The sequence below is a fragment of the Xyrauchen texanus genome, chromosome 16 (assembly GCF_025860055.1).
Source record: "Xyrauchen texanus isolate HMW12.3.18 chromosome 16, RBS_HiC_50CHRs, whole genome shotgun sequence".
Lineage (NCBI taxonomy): Eukaryota > Metazoa > Chordata > Actinopteri > Cypriniformes > Catostomidae > Xyrauchen > Xyrauchen texanus.
The window spans coordinates 13,244,735-13,268,695 of NC_068291.1; the positions used below are offsets into that span (position 1 = coordinate 13,244,735).

Consider the following 23,961-nt stretch of genomic DNA (forward strand, 5'->3'; position numbering starts at 1 on the left):
CAGGTCCCAGACGTGCTCAATGGGAGATCTGGGCTCTTCGCTGGCCATGGCAGAACACTGACATTCCTGTCTTGCAGGAAATCACGCACAGAACGAGCAGTATGCTGATGGCATTGTCTTGCTGGAGGGTCATGTCAGGATGAGCGTAAGCTGACAATTTACACAAGGTTTATTTATATTTCTTTTGCTCCAGACTTACTTCAACCTTACTTCTCTGTCTGCTCGTATGAAATATCAATAAAATACAAAGTAATCTCTTCAGTAATCAAAATACTTTTTGAATGTAACTATTCTAAATACCAATTATTTAAATTGTAACTGTAGTGGAATAGTTACTTTTTTATTTTAAATACATAATCCAGTTACATGTATTTCATTACCCCCCCCAACCCTGCTCATTATACTGTCCTTGGTAGTGCCGTTCAAAGTCCAGTATATCTTAAGGAATTAAGGTATTCATGCTTAAGGAAGCATGTTCTCCTTGAATTTATCAAGATGAGCATCAAGAACGTGGACCCCGAAATATGCCTTCTAGGCCTCACACATCTGAGCAGATGCTTCCACAGAGTACTTTTTCCACTCTTGTCTTGATAAATTGGCCGCAGACATTGCAAAATGCGTCTGCTGGATGCTTGCAGAAAAATGCAGATATGTATCCACTTAAGCAGCTGGAACTAATCTGAACTGGTGCACTTAATGCCCCTGTATTTATACTACTATTTATATTAATGGAAAGTTCTAGAAGTTACTCCAAGTTTACTCAGCACTGAATCTATCTGGAATGTTCTGGCAAATTGTTAAATTTCAAAATAACACTGTCCTGGTCACAAAATCAAAGTTTGTGTGTAATAATAGCTATTCTCTATACTTTTAAAACTTCCTACACAGGAACCAAATAAATACATACATTTGTAATGTATCATCTTGCAATGTATCAATGAATTTTCAGCTAAATCATGCACCCACACAAAGACACGGACTAAACATACTGTATGGCAATTTTTTATATTTAACTTTGACATATTTGAAAATCCATACAGTATATGAATGCCATAATGTGAGCTATGACAGTGGTTACTATTTGAGTAGGCAACATTTCCAGGATTGCTTCCTCATGGCCTCAATGTTACACAGTAACAGTTACAAAGTTACAAAGTAAGTTAATTGAGTAAACATTTGTCAGCATGTGCTGTATACATAAGCAGTAATGTATTAAGGCAACTGTGCATTAGTGAGAAGATATCACAGTATCATATTTCCAGAAGAGACCGGGGCATCACCTGTGGAGTTCCAGATGTAGTATTCTGAGGAGACCAGCTCTCGTGCTACAGAGATAGAGAGTACAAATTATTTGCAAAAATGTTTTTTTTTTTTTTTGTAGCAATGTCCTCTTTTCATGTCCATAATCTCTGCACAAACATTCATTGAAACATACTTGTGACAATTCGCGGTTTGGCAGATGAGTACACCTGCACGGAGTGTTGGTCCACACAGCATCCAGATAAAGTCAAATCTGGCACACGGAAGTAAAGCTGCAAGAGAACAGACACTTACTGTGACACAGATATCTAATTAGTGAGGACAGATAACGGAGTTGCAATATCTTACAGTCAGATATAAATTCAACTATGAATTCAACCTACCTTTATATAAGCGGTAAGACCAGTGCACAGAGGGTCTGTCGGTCCAGCAACAGTCCCTGAAAAATTAACAACCCCCTCCAGTGTTACTTCACGAGATTTCGGAAACTTCTGACCTGAATAGACGTAAACAATTGCTCTGTTAATATTTCGTTTGGAACCTTTAAATAGGAAACTTATGAATACATTTGAAACAGTATATATTTAAAATATTAAGAGTTCACATGCCAAGGACCCAAACCAGCAGGTTCTTCTCCTTAGAAATTTCAAGCTGTCCTGAGCTCACTTTCACCTCCACACTGCCCATCAGGTTTCTGTGAAGAAGAATGCACAGGGACACCAATGATTTTTAAATATAGTAGGACATTACAGAACCACATAAAGATGAAATGTGTATTGCATAATAGACCTAAATCACCCCAAATTTGTGAATTCTTGCACAGCATACAAGAAATATTTGATTATGCCCTCACATTTCTGGCTGTCCAAATTTCCTGTTTACAGAAATCTCCATATTGATCACAAAATTATGCTTTTTACTAAAAATGTCATATTTGCATAAAGATACAAGGTTCATGAACACATATTACCGGTTGAAAAATGGAAGGTGTGCCTCACAGTACTCAAAGGTGTTTTTGACACTCTCATGGAGCTTCAAGACCACAGTAACCTTTAAATGATTCTCCTCTGCCTTCAGCTGGTAGGAGCCAAGTATTGGTGGCACGGGAACCTAATAAAAAAGTAATTAGGTCAAAATGGCTAGTTCACCCAAAAATGAAAATTCCCTTTTACACACCCTCATGCCATCCCAGATGTGTTTGACTTCCCTTCTTCTGCTCAACACAAATGAAGATTTTTAAGCTCCAAAAAGCACACAGAGGCAGCATAAAAGTAATCTATACAACTCCAGTGGTTCAATCCATGTTTTCAGAAGCGATATGATAGGTGTGGGTGAGAAACAGATCAATATTTAAGTCTTTTTTACTATAAATTCTCCTTCCTGCCCAGTTGGTGGCGATATGCACAAGAATGCGAAATGGCAAAAACAAAAGGAGGAGGATGTGAAAGTGGAGATTCATAGTAAAAGATGGCTTTAATATTGATCTTCTTTTCACACACACCTATCTTATCATTTCTGAAGATATAGATTTAACCACTGGAGTCATATGGATTACTTTTATGCTGCCTTTATGATCTTTGGACTTTCAAAGCCACCATTAACTTGCATTGTGAGGACCAACAGAGCTGAAATCATTTTCTAAAAATCTTAATTTGTGTTCTGCTGAAGAAAGAAAGTCATACACATCTGGGATGGCATGAGGGCGAGTAAATAATAAGACATTTTTCAGTTTTTTTGGTGAACTATCCCTTTAAAAAAAAATGTTTTATGGTTCAGCCAAATGTGGATAACATAGTCTTTCTAATATTTTCTCTGAATCAGAGCATAGTTGAGCCAAACCCATCTATCACAGGACAGACTTGACCAAATGTACAGTTACTGCATATTGTCTTTGCAGGGCAGTGTGTGTATACCATGATGAGGTCAAATTAAACTAAAATACATGACATGACATCTTTGGACATGTAAAACTAATATAGGACAAATTATTTCTAAAAAGACAATCTGGATTACATGATAACTAATAACCTTTACCTGTGAGGTGTAACTGCAAAGTCTGAAAAGCTCCAGAGGAGGTGAGAAAGGGAACTTGTATGGTCCTGAAAAAGCAGAACCATCACTCTCTTCAGCACTGCAGGCAGTAAGAATGCTCGCATCCAAAGAGGTCACACAGGGATGGACAAGGATGTCCTGCAGAGGCGAGCCGTTGGCTGGGAGTGTGAGGGTGACCGTCACATTGGGCAGAACACCTTCAACCTCACACTGATGTCACATATGACAAAAGACATGAGGAAACAAAGGAACTAATAAATATAGAATTACCCAAATATAACAGAATTAAATGGATTTGAATTTCCAGAAGGAAATGCCAGCCTGCAAGGCAGCAAAAAGACAATGTTAAAGTCGTGTTTTCAGATGGCTGCACACAGAATCAATAGAGCTCTATTTTAAGAGCACTAAATCTAAGAGCAGTGCCTAGCCATAAATAATAAGTGAAAAGTCAATGGGCATGGCCATAAAGTTTTGGTATTTCCATGCAGTCTAGGCACCAGTTGGTTTGGTGAAATTGTGTGCGCAAAGCGCTACTGGGCTGCAAAAATTGCAATGACATCATCGCTGCTGCCTGCATTTAAATGCTGAACATTCTATCAATGGGATTGAAGTCAATGGGAGGTTTTCCAACTTGTCTTAAAATCTCCAAAAATGTCTTATAACCAAAAATAAATAACACACCTGAGACTGAAATTATCCACAAAACAAAGTTTGAATGGAGTTTGTCCTTTCAGCGGTTTGGGCTGAATTAATTGCAAAACTGAATACATAGGGTAAGGGGTTTCGAACAAACCTCTAACCATAATGTTTGAGTAATTTCAAATTGGTGCTGCCTTGCAGGCCCTGTAAAAGATATATAAAAATAGGAACTGAATGGGCACAAACTTTGCACATGACCATGCCATACACATCCCAGAGATCCTGTCGGCTGCTCTTGCCGTACTGCATGGACCTCACCTTCTCTGTGAGGGCCACACTTACTACCGCCCTGCCTCGATGGACCCCTGGTTTCCAGGCAGGCTGCTTCTGAGCCCCCCCTGGGCTTGGAGCCACAGAAGCGGGCACTGATCCAGCTGGAGAGGGGGTGTCCAGTGGCCTTCCCAAAGGGCAAACCTGCAGGAGCATCGAGGGAAGAGCAGCCAAACGGGACGCCAACACATCAGGCTCTGGCAGTTTACCTCCAGTGCCGCAGAGGAAATCCTGCAGGCCTGACAACAGAGCTAAGCCCTGAGAGACTGAGGCCAGGCTGGGGAGAGGTGGCCGGGGTTCAGGGGGTGCTTCCACCAGAGGAAGGCAGGCCAGGATTAACCCTCCCTGAGTGACAGTGAGCACAGGCCAGAGAGTTCTCCCACCCGGGCCCTCAACACGGAGCTCCACAGCTGGAGAACGCTGCTGACGGGCGCAGTCATCCCGTATGTCTACATAAGGTTTGTCAGCATCCACCAGGCCCAACTCTGTCAGCAGAAGCTGGGGTATAACACGGTCCTCCGGAATGGCCACATACTGAGCTCCAGCCAAGGATTTGGCACGGAACTCAACTGTTGGGTATCGTCTGAAAGATAAAACATAACAATAATGCAATGAAGAACCAAAACATTTCAGGGAGATCTACTGTTGAAAGACAAATAATGTCTATGTTAAGAATAGCATACCACCATACTACTCATAATATTTCTGCAGTATGTAAACTGTGCAAAGTATTTGAATGTTCTGTATGCATGGAATGCTTGGATTACTACCATTGACAAAATATGCAGTATGCAGGCAGAGCAAGCTGCATGGAGTCATTTTTAAATGTCATAGGGTTTATTTAATACATTTTTATTACCGAGACCCAAATAATTACACTTGCAACGTAATAAGGTCATGTGACAGTGTAGCATGCATACTAAGGTACGGTTTGAAATGTATCACACTACTGTATACAGTTTCATAGTATGCAGTTCATAGTGTATACAACACACTGTAAAGTAAGCAGTACCCTAGTAATCAACTCCGAATATGGTCAATGCAAGATACCCTTACCTGGAAAACCGTGCTTTTCCAGATTCACCCTTCTCGTGTGAGACAACCCACAATGCTCTTATACTCATTGATGCTGCGGTCTCTGCCCGTATGTATGAGAGAGACTAATACGACATTGCAAGTATCAAGCGAAGTATGCACAATTTTAAGCTTTCTTAAAATCTTACAATACATGTACGGAATAGAGGAACTCGCCTCTGTCATGTTATTTCCCAATGACAGCCTCTTCTTCCTGTTTTCAGTCATCACGTGACATTTTGAGGCGTGGTGCGTCATGTTCCAGGCTGACGGAACTGACGTGGGATCAGTTATAAGAATGCTTACCATTTTCAATTACATTGAAGCAGAAGCTAAAGCTGCTCTCAGACCTGCTCACGAGCGCATAGGTCCGTAACCTAACCCTGCATCCTTTCTTTCTATTTCCGGCCCCGGTCATGGTATTTGGATGCAGGAAGCAGTTGTCCTCATAATATAAATAAACACAGTGCAAAAGATCTTCTTGAAATTGGCCGTTATTAAGGAGTATTTTCGGACTTATATTTGCTTTTTAGCGCTGTAAAATATGGCTACGACTGCTCAGTTATTCGAGGTAAGTCAGTGTTTTCAAAAATAGCTAATTCAGTCACCGCTACAGCTTTCAAACAAGCTTTTTTTATATATATACATTAGCTCATTTAAGTACGTCCTTAGTGCTCACTTTAAGTGCACGTATTTACTTCGTTTCTATTGCTTGCAAGCAGTAGAAAAGCATTGCTGAAAAAACTGACCGAACCTGAAAACTACACTAATAAACATTCACCCCAAGTGTTATGTTTGGTGCTGTCATACGATATTTACAGTACAATTATTCACAACCCTTCTATGCAGTCCATTTTTGTTAGGTTACCACTGGCTTGTGCTGTCAATAATTGAGAGTTGCATTAAACAGACATGATATCCTTTAATTGTGCCTTTCAAAACCGTTAGATATCCCGAATATGCATATTCATCTTTTTTAATCTTGATAACCGTTCTCTCACCAGGAGCCTTTTGATGCTGATGAGTATATTGAGAGACTGGCATGGAGAACTCCTGGAGGAGGTTCCAAAGGAGGAGCAGAGGCATTTGACCCCAAAAAGTGAGTTTCAAAACAGATTTTTGTTTTGCATTCAATTACACCATAATGAATTGTCAGGTAACACTTTTTTTTTTTTTTTCATCCAGAGTTTTGTTGGATTTTTCTACTCTACACTTATTGTATTAATTTAAGGCTGCGTCCCCATGGTAAAAAAAAATAAAAGAATATATATATATATATATATATATATATATACACACACACACACACACACACACACATACACAGTGGTGGCCAAAAGTTTGGAATAATGTACAGATTTTGCTCTTATAGAAAGAAATTGGTGCTTTTATTCTTCAAAGTGGCATCCAACTGATCACAATGTATAGTCAGGATATTAATAACATGAAAAATTACTATTAGAATTTGAACTTCTTAAACTACTTCAAAGAGTTCTCATCAAAAAATCCTCCATGCAATCCTTAGCAATGGCAGCTTTGCAGATCCTTGGCATTCCTGCTGTCAGTATGTCCAGATACTCAGGTGACTCAGATTTCACCCCACACTTCCTGTAGCACTTGCCATAGATGTGACTGTCTTATCGGGCCTGTCTTATCCAATTATCTGTTGTCCAATGTCTGTTTCTTTGCCCACTCTAACCTTTCCTTTTTGTTTTTCTGTTTCAAAAGTGGCTTTTTCTTTGCAATTCATCCCATAAGACCTGCACCCCTGAGTCTTCTCTTTACTGTTGTACATGAAACTGGTGTTGAGCGGGTAGAATTCAATGAAGCTGTCAGCTGAGGACATGTGAGGCGTCTATTTCTCAAACTAGAGACTCTGATGTACTTATCCTCTTGTTTAGTTGTACATCTGGCCTTCCACATCTCTTCCTGTCCTTGTTAGAGACTTTGAAGACTGTAGTGTACACCTTTGTTTGAAATCTTTAGTTTTTTTCGAGCATTGTATAGCCTTCATTCCTCAAAACAATGATTGACTGATGAGTTTCTAGAAAAAGTGGTTTCTTTTTGGCATTTTTGAATATGGCTGCTGGAAATCAGGCCTGTCTAGGTTTAATCAAAAAATACTTAATTAAAATAGTGATGGTGCTGTTTTTTTTACATCAGTAATGTCCTGACTATATTTTGTGATCAGCTGAATGCCACTTTGGTAAATTAAAGTACAATTTCCTTTCGAAATTGCAAAATCTGTACATTATTCCAAACTTTTGGCCACTAGTGAATATATATGTTGTCAACTGTGTGGTGTTTCAAAGTAGCAGATTTCAATGGTGGACAGTTTCTTTTAAGCATCTTTTAGGCATTATATTGTAATAATGTTTGTTAAGGTAAGGCAAATAAAAATTATTTTAAATTGATATCTATGGTATAGAATAAATTGAATTATTGCTAAATTACTGCTTAGTCCATGTACAGTAAATAATATGGCATATTCAAACTTATTAACAGCCGATTTAAATCGACCAAGTTATTGTGTTCAGTAAGCCCTTTAGTGATGAGACAGGGGACCATTCATCCCGTTAGATCTTCTGTGATCTTGTTCATGTAGGATCATCGTTAGATCACTTGTGGCCTAAGTGGTGCACTTTGGAAATTAAAAACAGTCATCATCATCATCAGAGTTTGTACAATTCGTGAAAATGTTAAATCTACCAATACCAGCTGCATGGCAAATGGGTCTTATTAGAGCCGATGCGATAACAATGACTGTTGTTCCTGAAATATGCAATTCATGCCATATTCTTTATGTTGACTACACCTCCAAAACACATTTAGAACAGTTAAGCTGAATTACTTTTGCTATTTTATAAAAATCTAATTCACATTGGCCCACTTATTAACATGACAAAACAAAACCGTTATTACATTAATAAATTGTACACAGAAATCGAGCAACGTGACAAACTCTCACATTACAATGACTGCTGTCACTCACTGCAGGTTTAAACTGTGCGGAGCGCCACTGAGCAGGTCTCAAACAATGTTCTGCACTCTCGTGAATGCTCTCATTAAAAACAAAGTTGTCAAACTCAATTATTTACACCGCGTCTGTGCCTCGATTAGAACGGGGTTGTTTTAGTTTTGTCGTGTTGCTCATTTGCAGTGTATTTAATATCTACGTTCAAAGCGAGTGGTATAACATGCAATGAATCCAAAATAATTACAAAATGCTTTTCACTCTTGTTCTACAGATTCTTTTCATGTGTCAGGTGATGTTTCTTCAGTATTAATTTTCGTGTGCTACAAGAACAGAGCAAGAACATAAAGCAAGCATCTGGTCATTCAGATGGTTTAAAACTAGCGCATTAGTATCAGTTGTCATTACAGATAGGACGGAGGACTAATCTAAGTGGCTCTGATTGCCCCTTGCCTTTTCATTGCTCAACGGACATGTTAGTTATTGGTTAGAATACTCAACCACTGCAAAAACACATTGTAAATAGAATCCATTGACGCAACAGGAGCAGACTTATATTGAACGCAGCCGTAATCGTAATGGCGATTAGTTTTTCGATTAATTGTTTAGCCCTAAACTGTGGTTATTTGAGATAACCGCTATTATTATTGTGCATTTTAAATTTCATTCACATTTTACTGTCCAAATAAGGGAATGAATGGTGCATTTGAGTGTGTCATTAAATGAAACTCCGTCCGTCTCACTGAGCCACACCAAAGACCGCACTGAGTTCAGCTACTGAAGAACGTGTAAAGATTAACTGCTTCTGAACAGGACTTGAAGAGCTGTGATGAACACGCCATCTGCGCAGGTTTGCACCAAACTCCCGCAAAAATATAAACAAGGATTTTAGTGAATACAAAGCACACAAGTTTCACTTTAATTCACAGATTGTGTAATGACAAATGTTATTTGTTGTTGTGGGTTCATACATGCAGTGTTATTGACACACAGTGACACAGAGGAGCCAGAGATGATAGAATGAAGAAACACAGAATCTCAACGGTCTTTCTTCAGGCTTAATCGAAGAACCTTAAAGTAACGTGTGAAAGTGAAGAATTTTGGATAGGAATATTTTACTATTGCATACTTATAATACAATACAATATAACATGACATGACATGACTTAATAGCTATTAAGGTTGGCTGGGTTCCAACAACAACCATAGTGTAAATGCAAGATGGGCTTGGACTAAAGTTGACCAAAAAGAGAGAGATGGATATTTTACGAATTTTGATTATTTTGATATTAAAAAAATATTATGTTTATTGTCATTCATTAGTTTTATAGCCTTAAAGCACCATAAAAAGAAAAATAAATGACTTAATTTCACCTTTATTTCATCTGCCAAATGGAAACTGTTCCCATACAGATTTGGATTTTGTTTATTAAATACTTTATAATGTAATTATCCTTTAAATAACTATTAAGATTAGAGCACTAATAGCGCTGTTAAATATTTCACTATATTTAAATACATTCAGAAAATGCAAAAAAGTGTGCAAATTCTGTTTGGGCCTTATTTTATTAAGTTCATTTGTAATCAAATTGATATTGTCTGGATGTAATCACAATATATTGGTTTGTTGGTCATTTCACTGTTGAAGACAAAAGCATAAAAAACACAATAAGTTTACTTCAATATAGTCACTTCAAATGTGCTTTTGACTGGTAGAGCAGAAACATCGCCCCAAATTTTACAGCAAGCTCTCAAATAATCGACCATGAAGAGGCTGTTGTGAGCTGGGCGAGCCATTGACTCACAAATGATGGAAGAGAACAAATTTGAGAGGAAGAGATGGAGAGGAAAAAGAATTTAAGCTGCCAGCAGCGTTCAGGGAATTACGATGATATGAGATTATATACTCATCACTTCAGAATGTTTTGCTACCACCCAGAGAATCCAAACCTGCTGAGTTGGAGCTTTTGACTTTGCTGTCCTACAAGTTCTTTGAAATGCAGCTGACGAAGCTTTTGGTTGTGTGTGAGGTTTCCGAAATATACACCAAGCACGAGAGCCCGTTTTTATGAAGAGCCTCAATTTATGGTACAGGCCATTAGCTGATTTGCTACCGAGGTAAATACTTGGATAATATCGACAAATAAGGTGCTCTCCTTGGATGCGTTTAAGTTTCACAGTTTGAGATAAGTTCCTTGGACTTTTTCAGAGCCTATTTGAAGATGTATTCATGAAAGATAAATGAATCTTTCGGCATATACTGATCCCTGCCGTTGAGCTGGTTTCAGGACGTGGGAACAGGGCTTCAGGCTTTTTTATGTGATTTGGTCAGGTTTTACATAACATTTCCCCACAGATTACATGCTACCCAAGCTAACTTAATTTGGGATGTAAACCTGCATCTCGCAAATCAGGCTGTGAAATGGATCCTTTTGCGGTGTTCTCATCACACAAAGAGTTTTCTTTGGAATGCTCTCCAAAGCCTCAACACTAGTGTACTTTTCATGTATGAAAATTACTCCAGAGTTCTGGTTAAAATCTACTTTGTCAGCAATTCAACTTCATGTGGCTAGTTACTATCCTCATAGCCCATCTGTAGAGATACAAAAGAGAATGTTCACATATAGTGTTATAATTTATAAATCAATAAAATTTGCAACAATTACAAACATCTTTGTACCGTGTAGAACTTGTTCTTGTATGAATCATCGATGCCCGTAGTAATATGACCTTCTCTTCAAAGGGGACAAATCATGGAAAATAGGATTTTTCTTGCTCTTTTGAAGCAAGAGTTTGATCTACTAGACATAATTTCTAACATTCAAATAGCAAAGCTTCCTATTCATTTATAAAAATTAGAATGTGTTGAATGTAATGTCACAACTATTAGCACAAATAGTTGAATATACAATGTGATGATACATGGATCTAAATGTATTTATACAGTGTTGTGAGAAAAGGTATTGCGATATAAAAATATTTGATTGTATAAACACAGCCTTACATTTTACTATACCATATTAACATATTTCTGTCACAAGTTGAATCAAGTTTTTATTTTGACATGAAAGCTTTTCAGTTTGTGTTTTTTACAGTAGCGTCACACCTCCGGATAAGCAGTTGTTGTGGGGGTGGTTTGTTATTATTATTTTTTTATTATTTTCTCCCCAATTTGGAGTAAGTCCATGGCATGGCGTGTGTGGAGGCTTCACACTCTGCGGCATCCACGTGCAACACACCACGTGCCCCACCGAGAGCAAAAACCACATTATAACGACCACGAGGAGGATGCCCCATGTGACTCTACCCTCCCTATCAACTGGGCCAATTTGGTTGCTGAGGAGACTTGGCTGGAGTCTTGTTAAGCCTGGCAAGGCCTATATGAGCCAACTATGCAAACTAGCTATGCCGTTGTGCTGTATCATTGGTCGAATGAGAATTAATGACACTGGTAATGCTGGTTATAAATACTGTCACTGTAAAAACATTGTACATTGTATCATAGTGATAGTTCCGCTTTTGGTTCCAGGTTGCTGGAGGAGTTTGTCAATCACATTGAGGAGCTAAAACAGCTGGATGAAAGGATCCAGAGGAAGGTGGAGAAATTGGAGCAGCAATGCCACCGTGAGGCCAAGGAGTTTGCCCACAAGGTCCAGGACCTGCAGAGAAGCAACCAAGTCAGTGGCCTTTACATTTTTGCATAATTTTAACACCTCAAAAAACAAATGCCTCTTTGAGCCATTTGGGTTACCATTTACTTTTCTATATGTACAGTATATTCCTCTGAACCTAGAGTACATCATAACTTTTCGATGGCTTGTTAATGACTTGGTCGAATTATTCGATTTTTCAACTGATACATATGAAATGCCTTCTCAGAAAACTTTTAAACCCTTAAAACCTTAAGTTCCTTCTTATAATCATTTTAAAGGTGGCCTTCCAGCACTTCCAGGAGCTGGATGAACATATCAGCTATGTGGCCACTAAGGTCTGTCACCTGGGAGACCAGCTTGAAGGAGTGAATACCCCAAGACAGAGGGCTGTGGAGGCCCAGAGACTCATGACATACTTCAACGAATTCCTGGATGGAGAGCTGCGTAGTGATGTCTTCAACAATCCTGACAAGGTCAGATTTAGATATAACTAGACAGTCTATATCAGGGCTACTCAACTTCAGAAGCCAAGAGCACCACAATCAAACTACAACAGATGTAAAAAGCTTCAATTACATACAGGAGTAATCAACCCTGTAAATGTCATCTGCTCTAACGTGCTGTACTAAAATTCTTTTATAAATATTATTAGCCTATTAAATATTATAACTTTTCCACCATCGGGCCAAGGCTGTCAACTGGTCAGCCAGGGTCAGTAGCCTCTGACCTCAACCCACTAGACCAGAATCAATCTGCATTCTCAATATCAGGGCAATAGCCCCACAGAATTGCTCCAAAACTTTACTTTAATACGCCATCCTGATGCCAACGTCACCGACCCCGCCCATTTTACAAGCAAGAGAGAAACTCAAGCTGAGGTATCAAATGCTGGAGACTAGCTAGCCCTCAAAATGAACAAGGATTTGTATTGTACCCACAATTTATTTTTATTTTTTCCTCGTTGTGCATTGGATACACGACTTGGAAAGTTCAGCGACAATATACTTAATCACATCCTAATTTCGGCAGACGCCATCGATCTCACGTTGCACATTTTCATCAGCCCAAATATTCAGAAGAGTGCTGATTTCATCTACTTACCAGTACTGACAATTATCTGTTGATCTGTTGAGGTAAGCTGGTAGCTAGATATGAAAACATTGGGAAATGAATATCTTGGCTCTGAAACATCTGACCTGACTCAGTGAAACTCCGCCTTTGACAATGACCCGCCTCAATCCCTATTTGGCCTTCTTTGGACTAAGGATAATCGGCAGGCCAGGGCGCTTGGCCACTAGCCCCGAGGAAGCCCAGAAGAGGGACGAAGAAGCCCCGGAAGTGACAGTGGGAACGCAACTGACCCTGGCACGCATTAGCACCCCCTTATTTGGCCCGATAATGGAAACGTGGCTTATGTCACTTTGTTCCTGCCTCATCTAATTGGAACAAACAATTTCTTTAAAAAATTTAAATCAACCCTTACCTTTCCATTCTTGTACAAAATTACATTAAATCAATAAGAACGAAAGTTAAAATGAGAATCAATAAATACAACAAATAGGACAGATAAACTTTAAATATTATTTGCACTGTTGTGGCAAAATAAATTATCAACCAACCATTATCACTGCGTAAGAGACACTCTGAGTCAAACAGTCTTTTAAAATTATTTACTCTTGCAAGAAGGACCCGGTCATTACACAGGAGTTAATCTGTGCCGTGAGTGGGACCCAGAGGGGAGGGCTGACTTGTATTTTATACTCTTTTATCCCAAGGTTTTCTGACAGAAGCAGATCCTCCCCCTCTGCATCCCTCAGACACCGAGGCATTCCCCTATAATGACTATTACTGATCAATGAGCATCAAAATTTCTACAACAATTCCCCGCTTTTTATCATTCAGATTACTCAATCACAATAATAAACAATAAGACAAATTTTAAGTCATATCATCACACTTACACTCTTCATCTCTGATCTTCGCATAAATGATCACTCTTCTTAAACATTTGTGAAATAACATTTGGAAAGAAAAGAAATAAACAGCTTAGGCTTTTTTTTTGTGGGGATAGTCCCCTAAGTATTAGCAAGCAAGTAAAGACTTTATCTGAAGCCGGGCTAAATGAGTAAACACCGTTACTGCACGTCTGACATAAAATCAGACCCTCAGTCACTTCAGTATAAACAAGTAATAGTGTACAGATTAAGTAGGAAAAACACATCAATTTAACATTTTGGTTATGTCAGCAGGCTATAAAAATACAAAGAATTAAGTATAATAAAATCCCTCATTTCAAACCCTCTCCTTGTACGTCATCCCGTAACACGGATGACAGCTGCTTATAACCCTCTTTACCGATCAAAACATTCTCAGGGGAAGAAAAAACATATTTCACAATTTAACACATTTCACAGTAGCTCTCGCTACTCGTATCATCATATTTGTTTTCGTCACCCTCTGGATATACTGTCATTTTTACCATTTGAACAGACACCCCTGCTTTAACCAGTCTCTGTACTGAGCTGGAAACACACGTTATGATGCATGGTAAACATAACAATATTAACAGTCCTACCACCGCAATTGGTAACACAGTTTGAATCAGCCAATACCCCCATCCTCCCCAGAGATTCATAAACCAAGTAACCCATGTTCTCTCAATGTGTTCTGGCTCCTGTACGGCATTTCTCATGTGTTCAATTACATTCGTGATGTTGTCACTGTAATCTGGAATATTGAAACAAGACATTCCCAAAAACATTTTGCAAACTCCCCCTTTCTCTGCAGTTAACATATCAAGAACCAACCTGTTTTGAATGACCACATCTCTTAACTGTTTCATTTCATCATTTATCATTGTCAAAGCATTTTCTGTGCTATTAGCTATTGCTAATACTGTCCATGCTAGCCCATTTATCTTATTAATTGTTACCGTTGTACCCACCCCTAAGAACAATGACCACCCCACATTGCTGCATAGTGCTTTGGTAAAACCCCAGGTAAAATTTCAACATTTATTTTTATTTCTTCCCACCCCGGGTGCCCTGTTTGGCAAATACACAGATGTACCCACATTCATTAACGCTGGATAACAACACCCTGCCCATTTTTTTGGCATCCGATGAAATGCCCTGCTGCCACACACCCACACAGCTGCAGGTGAAGTTTCATGTGGCTTGCTGAATGAGCATGTGAAGTTGACTTCTTTGTCGTTGATGACGGCTGTACAATTGTCCGTTGTTCCATCCCTCACATTGATTCTGACCCTGCAATCGGACCAACCTGTTTTAATCCGTCTCCCATTGTCCAGACAAATGCATACATCACCCTGTGTCGCCGTCACTCTCAGAGGTGGAATCGCCATATCAGTGTGGTTATACTGCTGTACATGGTCGCAGTTGTCCGCAGGTCGCCTCGTTGGTGTCTTTACTTTCTCCAGATCACTGACAGCTTTGAGCACATCAGTCATTTGCTGTGGAATCAGACACTTTGTTTCTTCTGCTGTTGCTACAGTCAGTGGGACCGCTTTCCAAGCATGAGACATTTGCAGACAGAGCCAGCAGCTCGTCGATATCTCCAGTTCTTCCTTTTGCAACATCGCCAGAGCACAGGCTTTGTTCCCTTGACAACTCATCATGGCCTTCTGCGCTTCAGGATTCGCTTGACATTTTCTTATGTCTCCATTTCCCATCCAAGCCATCTCTTCCTCTGTCTCTCGTTCGAGCTCAGGTGCCTCAAAAGGTCTTGTCGTCGTTGTTGGAGCTGCTTCAACTGTAATTATGTCAATCGTCTCATACCAGTCGGTTCCTTCATTATCCAGTCCGCAGTAGTACCTGCCTTGATCAGAATTCCTTACTTGTCTCAGCTTTACTCGCATTCCATCCCTGTTGCTGCTGAGTCTGTGGTTCGTTTGCACTCTGAATCTTTCGTCGTTCCCCTTCTTGTAGTCGTAGTAGTACGCTTTCACGTCGCCCCACTTGCATGGATCTCTGCAGACATAGAAAGGTGCATACTCTTCGCTGCGTCCCTCACAGTTCGGACAGTTCTTTTGGAACGGGTTGCAGTTGAAAGTCACATTTGTTCCTTCCTGAATCGTGACGATTTCTCCTTCCAGGCCATGCGTTGGCTCCACGAACATAAATGCGCTTCTCTTGAACCGTCAGATGGTATCGTTTGGAGCAGTTGTCTCAGTCCAGTTGGTTTGGTTTTCAGGCCCTCGGTAAGGTGCAGTATTATCATACAAATTGTCACTGCAAGCAAAGTCATTATGCACATACTCTTACCCAGACCACACATTACCTGCACCCCGAATGGGTGTCACGGTCTTGGACGCTCCATTTCTTCCGTTTGCTAGATCAGTACTGCAGCTGTGTGACCAGAATGTGTGAAGGAGTTCAGTCTTTGAAGCACTCAGATTCTTATCTGTTTTGCTGATTAACGGTGCCCAGCCGGATGCTGTTTCCACAGCTAGGGCTGCCTGCCTCTTCCTCTGTCTCTGGCTCCTCTTAAACACACACAGCTAGAATGCAGAGGTCTGTTGTTAATACTCTTGAATTATTTTCAGTTCGTACCTCTTCAAAATGATTACTGCTTGTGACCACACAATGGGGTCCAATCTGCACACAGGCTGTGTTATCCTCTGTGGTTGGCCTTGCTCTTCTACTGATAGTGGTACTTGGTGTTCAGACTTCGGCGTTTATTGACATTCACTCGGAACATTCTCTTCCTGTTGCTGATTCTCCTGCGATGGTTGGCATGAACCCACGTAGCTCTCTCTCTGCGACCTTCACTGGCGTGTGAGTCGTTAGTAGCACTTGGAATGGTGTCAGCCACCTTTTCGCCTTCCAGCTCTTTCTCATCAGGTCATGAATCACAACAAAATCGCCAGGCCTGATCTTATGCAGCTCTTCACCTGAACACAAACATTGGACAACAGAGAAGACATTTCTTTGCAATAATTCAACATGTCATTCTCACACAGATCTGTTGATGGCAACCTTTGTCCACCCCCCTCTATTCCCATGAATGGTGGTCTACAAAAGAGTATTTCAAATGGACTTAAATTCGTTTTGACTCTTTTTCTCATTCTCATGTACATCAACACAATTGGGAGTGCTTTAACCCATGTGAGCCCAGTTTCCTCACAGCACTTAGCCAATTTGTTCTTGATCGTTTGATTCTCCCTCTCCACAGCACCTCCACTTGCGGCGTGGTAACTGCAGTGTGTTCTCATGTCAATTCCCAAAAACTGACCCACCTGCTTTATTGCTTCATTGACAAAGTGTGTCCCATTGTCCGAGCTGATTTTCCTTGGAATTCCCCATCTCGGAACAATCTCGGTTAAAAGAGCCTTTGCTACTGCTGCCGAGTCTTGTTTCGAGGTTGAGAAGGCCTCAACCCATTTGGACCACGTCAACCATCACCAGGCAGTATTTGTGTTTCCCACACGGGGTTAACTCGATGAAATCCATCATCAGATACTCAAAAGGCCCCCCTGATGGTGGTTGAGATACTATAGGTGTTTTTATCCCTCTTGCCACATTATGTGTGTTACAAATAACACATCTTTTGCAAAAATGTTCAGCAAATATCGTGAAACCCTTTGTAAACCACAATTCTTTCATCTGTGCAACCATCACCACTTTTGATACATGGTCTAACCCATGTATCAACTTTCCATAATGAGGAAAGAAGTGTTTGGGTAAACAAAGCTTGCCATCACAGCTCATCCACACATTCTCATTAGAGCTACAACCAGCTGCCTTCCATCGGGTTTTCTCCTTGCCTGTGGAAAAAGTTTGCATGCTCTGTAAACAAGAACAAATGTTGAGGTTATTGTCAGATATCAAAGCACACGTAGTCTCTTTTGTCTCCATCGCTGCCGCGGCCTTCGCTGCCGCGTCGGCTCGTGCGTTCCCTGTTGAGACTGAACTGTTATCATTAGTTTGCGCTGCGCATTTGCAAATCGCGACCTTGTCTGGTAAAAGAACGGCCTCCAAAAGCTCAGACACAAGAGACGCATTTAATATTGGACGGCCATCTGACTTCAGAAATTTCCTGTGCTTCCATAAAGCACCAAAATCGTGTGTTACCCCAAAGGCATAACGCGAATCTGTGTAAATCGTCAGACATTTGTCTTTCATAAGTTTACATGCTTCTGTTAAAGCAACCAGTTCAGCTGCCTGTGCTGAATAATTTGATGGCAGTTTGCCAGATGTCACGACCTCAAATTCAGTGGTTATCGCGTAACCAACCTTATTCTTTCCTGTTTGTGGATCTTTGGAAGCTGACCCATCCACAAAGAGGATATTGTCACAATTGTCTAATGGCGTGTCTAATAGATCTGGGCGCGGTGTGCACACTTGTTCAAGCGCTGACAGACAACAATGATGCTCCTCGCCATCCTCCTCTGTGGTGAGATGTGTGGCAGGTTTCAAAGTTGTGCATCTTTTACCAGTTATGTTTGGCATGCCCAATAAAATTGTGTGGTACCTCAGCCATCGGGCTGTAGATAAATGTGACGTTCTTTGCTCTTGCAAAATCATGGAAACTGTGTGTGGAACCATCAAAGTTAAATCAGAATACCCCACAAATTCCCGGGATGCCAGTTCAGCAGCTGCCACAGCCCTCAAATAGTGTGGTAGCCCTGCTGAACTGCATATGGTTGAAAAATATGCCACAGGTTGCAGTCTGTCTCCATGAGTCTGCAAAAGAACAGAAGTCATAAACCCATTTTTCTCATCAACCATCTGAACAAACGGTTTGTTTACATCCGGCAGACCCAAAGTGGGAGCCAGAGCCATTTGCTCTTTCATGTTAGCAAATGCCTCTTCGGCTTCGCTTGTCTAAACAAGCTTGTCACATGACCTCAGCCCTTTCCCTGTCATCAGAGCTTGCAAAGGCTGTTCAAGAATGTCATAATTAGGAATAAATGTACGACAATAAGCACACATTCCTAAAAATGACAATAACTGTTTTTTCGTAATTGGGTTTGGCACATCTTTTATGGCCTGCACCCGTTTGTCACAGATGGATTTACTGTAAGACTGACTTTGTGTCCCTCCCGTTCTAAGTGCTTCAGAAGACACACAGAGACAGTCACACACGTCGCTTCATCACATGCACAGATCAACAAATCATCCACATACTGCAACAAAGCCGTTCCAGCTGTCAGTGTTAGGGGTTCAAGGCTTCTTCGAAGCGCTTCATTATAGATAGTTGGGGATTCAGTGTACCCCTGACACAACCGTGTGAACGTATAACCCTTATTGTCAAAATCAAACGCAACCCAAAACTGACTCTTCTGGTCAAGCATTAGCCAAATCTACCACAGTAAAATACATTGCATTTTGTGGAATTTGTGACAAAATTGTGTAAGGGTTTGATACACGTGCCGCCCTAGCAATGACAGCTGAATTTACAGCCTGAAGATCTTGCACAAATCGCCACTCAGTTGGTGAATTCTTATCTTTTATTTTCTTCACAGGGAAGATTGGAGTGCGAACTGGAGAATCATGACATGTTATAATTATGCCCTCCTTCAACAATGAGTCAAAAACTGGCATAATACCCTGCAATGCCTCCCGTTTTTAGGGGCATTGCGCTTGACAGGGTCTGTAATCAGATTTTGGTGTGATTACAACCGGTTCACATCCTTTGATTAAACCCACATCATATTTGTGTTTAACCCATAACCTAGGAGGTACTTCTGTCAGAGACCCCCTTCCATGTTTGTCCACCGCACTCTCCATAATAGCAGTTATAGTTCTCTGTACCTCGATCTCAAAATCACATTTTGACATAAAGGCTCCTATACTTTTGCTGTGTTTCACTCCTGCACTTATTTAGCCCAATCTGTTGCTTTAATGCATTCTCTCACAAAGGGGCCCAAATCTGCTCACAGCTGCTTTTGGCCTTGAACACTGATTGGGGTGCCTCAGTGTTCCCTGCTATCAAAATAGAACTGCATTTGTTTTCCTGTCAGGCAAGCTGAAAGCGCACACATATTTTCTGACCAGAAATTCTTATCAAGCCTCACGGTCTCATTTTTCTACCCAGCTAAACCATCCCTCCTTAGATTATAGTTCACGTTCAATTACGACATGTGACGTGCAATGCAATTGGTCAGGAATCATATTTTCTGTGTTAAATGACATTGTTCGATCCTTTGCCAATTTCAAGATCATTTTTGCACAATCATCATTTTTCACACACCCTTCATAAGCCCACTGCAGTTCAAATTTAGAACAACATATTTACTTCCAAAGGAAGTAAGGGTCAAATTTAATTCACACATTAAATCTCTGGCCATTAGAGGTACCGGACAAGCTGGTGAACACAAAAACGCATGTTTAAATGTTCTCCCCTTCTCCTTTGACTCATACTCTAAGGGCACTGTGAATTTTTCAGAAATCAAATGGCCCTAGGCCAAAGTGCTCTTTATGCACTGAACCTGTCAATTTTGGGACACATGGCAAGTCACATGATCGTATAGTAAAATTGCTAGCCCCAGAATCTACCAAAAAGTTTACTAATGTCCCATTATCTAACATTTGATATCTAGGCATTTGTAAAAACCCTGAACTTTTGTACATTCTCAAACATTCATCCGAAACATTATCACATAAAAATTCATCAGTCACACTGAAAGATTTGCAAGCATTGTCTTCATTGCAGAGAGCAGTGAGTAAATCAGTGTATGTGTGTGTGGGTAAATAAATGTTCACTTCCCTGTCTTGTAGCCAGCAGCCGATCGCCCTGTCTCCGGCCCCCACCTTCGCTGCTCTCCTATCCTCCTCAGTCTGCCTTTTTCTTCTCCTGACAGTCTCACACAAGCAGCAATTCAACTTCCGCTGGTTTCTGTAGACTATCTTCTTTCTGTCGGCCCACTTCTGCTGTGGTTTCAATGTACTGACATTAGCGCCAGCTGAAGATCTCTCTCTCTCTTCGCCTTCACTTTGTCTTTCTTTGTCAGTAGCTGTTGCTCTGCATGTACAGCGTGTGCCAGAGAGGTCAATCGCCCTTCCATTCAATGTAACTTGCTTTCACTGCTTGTGCGGTCTCAGGTCTCAGGAAAAAAAGTTCATTCAGGTCGCCTTCACTGTCAGAGAGGGGAGAAGCTGCTTGTGGTGCTTGTCTTCTGGGTAGAGAGCAGTCGAGGTCAGGGTTCAGTTTCAGGGCTTTCAGTGATATTTGTATGCCGGCGGCACCAGCACAATCGTCGTTGCATGTGGGAAAACACAAACATACTTTCCAAAAGAATAAATAAAAAAAAATGTTCTGGTGGTGCTGACACACAAACAGATCTTTCACACATTTTATTTTACATTCCACATTTTCAACCCTACATGCTAATTCTTTCTGCATTTGCTTTTGTTCTCATCTATCTGCTTCCTTAAAGCAACAGCCCACTGTCTTACACACATGTTGAACGCAGCCACAGCTCTGTTTCGTGCGCTGCCCTGTCCCACTGATTCTCGCACCACTCTCAGTGCTCAGTGTTCCCTCCCCTTGGGAAATCATGGTATTTGATCAGTTTCTCTATGTCCTGCATACATTTTCTCCTATAGTTTTTTCTCATTTGACAGAAAAACCAGTGTATCAAATTTGGCAAGCTTGCTTTGAGATTTTTCCATACTGGCTGTTTCTGTTTCTCTGTGGATTTTTCGACGCACGTCTTATAATCTGTAGGACGTCTCCAACAGATCTGATTTCTTAACCCAAGATCAGTTAAGGGTGCACTCTTGTGCTTTGTTAATTACGGTTTGCCCAAAATCTTTCTCTGGAGGATGTTCCAGCGCTCAGTATTTCACCTAACCTAATTAACAATTTTGTGAGGACTCATTCATTGCCAGAAAGCAAAATCTTGACCTACTCAATTTATGCGAGATCTCAGTCTCTGTTTAGAAAACTTCTTGCACTCGCTCCACAGAACATAGGTCTCAGCCTCTAGTCGAGAAACTCCTTGCCCTCGGACCACAAGAAACAGTCTCAGCCACTATGGGTTCACTCACTTTCATACCAAAAGAAAATAATTTAGTTGTCCCTTACCAGAGATATTTGGGTTGCCATGGGTTTGTTTTCATTTGATTCCAGTGGAGTTTCTCCTGGCCCTGGTGCGGTCGGCCCCTCTCTCTTAAAACTTACGAGGTAGAGCTGGAACTTCTCAGTCCAGGTGGCCAAACACCGTCCGCACACAGGTCCAGAAGGCACTTCCAAGGAATCCCACTATTCTGACACCAAATTGTTGTGGCAAAAAAAATTATCAACCAACCATTATCACTGCGTAAGAGACACTCTGAGTCAAACAGTCTTTTAAAATTATTTATTCTTGCAAGAAGGACCCGGTCATTACACAGGAGTTAATCTGTGCCGTGAGTGGGACACAGAGGGGAGGGCTGACTTGTATTTTATACTCTTTTATCCCAAGGTTTTCTGACAGAAGCAGATCCTCCCCCTCTGCATCCCTCAGACACCGAGGCATTCCCCTATAATGACTATTACTGATCAATGAGCATCAAAATTTCTACAACAGCACATAAAATGGTTAATATTTCCATTACATAGCTAAAATGAGCATTCCCCCACTGGGAGTGTGCGTGTTTATGCACTCTCTGCTAAAATCAGGAAATGAACACAACAACTAAACACTAAATGAATAAAAAAAAAAATATTATGTCCAGAATAAACACAGTTAAAGTCCTGTGATGCTCTCCGTTACAGTTATACATGCAGCTTTAATGACCTTGTTTTAATTGAGAGAATACATGGAATATAATTTTGTACTTTAAAAAAAATAATTTGTCACACCTCAGGACTACTTAAAAATAAAGGAATATTCCAGGTTCAATACAAGCTAAGCTCAGTCGACAGCATTTGTGGCATAATATTGAATACTAAAAAAAATATATTTTGACCTGCCCCTCCTTTTCATATATAAAAGCAAAAATCTGGATTCCATTGAGGCACTTACAAGGCAAGTGAATGGGGCCAATCCGTAAATGTTACAATACTCACTTTCAAAAGTACAGCCACAAGACATAAACAATATGTGTGTTAACATGATTTTAGTGTGATAAAATCACTTACTAACCTTTTCTGTGTAAAGTTGCCATGACAATGTAATGTGAACAAATCCTAAAATGGCTGTAAAAATTACGATTTGAACAACTTTACTGCTCAAATAATAAACACATTTTAACAGACGAATAAATGTAAGTGCTTTTATAAAATTATAAGCTTCACATTTTTGCCTTTTTAAACCCTCCAAAAATTGGCCCCATTCACTTTCACTTCCATTGTAAGTGCCTCACCTTAACCTTGATTTTGGCTTTTTTTAGAGAAAAGGAGGGGCAAGTCGAAATTAGTTTGTGTGGTCATCAACATTATGCCATAAATGCTGTTGATGGAGCTTAACTTGTTTTGAACCCGTAATGTTCCTTTAATAAAAAACGCTAAGTTATACTAAGTATACATTTATAGCTTGGCATGTCAGGGGCCACAAATTAAATTTTGACAGACTGGATTGAGTACCATGGGTCTACATGATAGTTTAGGCAGTGAAAACTTTCTAGACAGTGGTGGATGTGGAAGTTATAGTAATGCACATCACTGTAATGGATGCCGCAGGCTAATATATGTAGCCTGCTTAGATGTTGATGTACGCCAAGTTAATTGGAAATGCCACTTTATAAATTAATCTCTCAAGTCACTCGGTAATGATATGACCAACCCTGGGTGGCAAGCCTTACATCTTCTGATGCTATTAGCATAAGGCCACCAACATACTTCTAGAGAGCAATGTGGGAATATACCCAGCAGACTTTTTAATATTTCTCAAAATGAGCACGCCTCCAGAGGAGAAAAGCGGGCAAGTGAGTGGTGCTGCCGGTGAATAGCTGAAGGGGGGAAATGGAGGAAAGGGTTGGGTTAATCCCTGTGAAAGGGAGGGCTGGGCCCAGGCAGCACGGAGACAAGTGC

General features: G+C 40.4%; 2 protein-coding genes across 2 annotated transcripts in view; one reads left to right on the plus strand and one right to left on the minus strand.

The window, feature by feature from the left end:
* Positions 1–1,001: 1,001 nt before the first annotated feature.
* Positions 1,002–5,565, minus strand: ap5m1 (adaptor related protein complex 5 subunit mu 1). The gene is made up of 8 exons (XM_052145807.1): positions 5,338–5,565; positions 4,198–4,864; positions 3,295–3,522; positions 2,231–2,370; positions 1,869–1,954; positions 1,644–1,756; positions 1,436–1,532; positions 1,002–1,325 (listed from the first exon to the last, which is right to left on the minus strand). The coding sequence occupies exons 1-8, from the start codon at positions 5,403–5,405 to the stop codon at positions 1,243–1,245; spliced, it is 1,482 nt and encodes a 493-aa protein (XP_052001767.1). The 5' UTR covers positions 5,406–5,565; the 3' UTR covers positions 1,002–1,242.
* A 205-nt stretch (positions 5,566–5,770) lies between these two features.
* exoc5 (exocyst complex component 5) overlaps positions 5,771–23,961 on the plus strand; it is a 35,197-nt gene continuing 17,006 nt past the window's right edge. The window contains exons 1-4 of the mRNA XM_052146000.1: positions 5,771–5,926; positions 6,360–6,454; positions 11,859–12,006; positions 12,261–12,455. Of these exons, the coding sequence (XP_052001960.1) occupies positions 5,900–5,926; positions 6,360–6,454; positions 11,859–12,006; positions 12,261–12,455 (465 nt within the window). The 5' untranslated portion in view covers positions 5,771–5,899. The remainder of the gene's footprint in view (positions 5,927–6,359; positions 6,455–11,858; positions 12,007–12,260; positions 12,456–23,961) is intronic.

Coding starts and splice junctions, on each gene's coding strand:
- ap5m1 (XM_052145807.1), bottom strand. CDS start 5,405: ATGAGTATAAGAGCATTGTGGGTTGTCTCACACGAGAAGGGTGAATCT. Junction 1,955..2,230: donor CACCTTCCATTTTTCAACCG/GTAATATGTGTT, acceptor TCTTCTTCACAG/AAACCTGATGGGCAGTGTGG. Junction 1,326..1,435: donor CAAACCGCGAATTGTCACAA/GTATGTTTCAAT, acceptor CTATCTCTGTAG/CACGAGAGCTGGTCTCCTCA.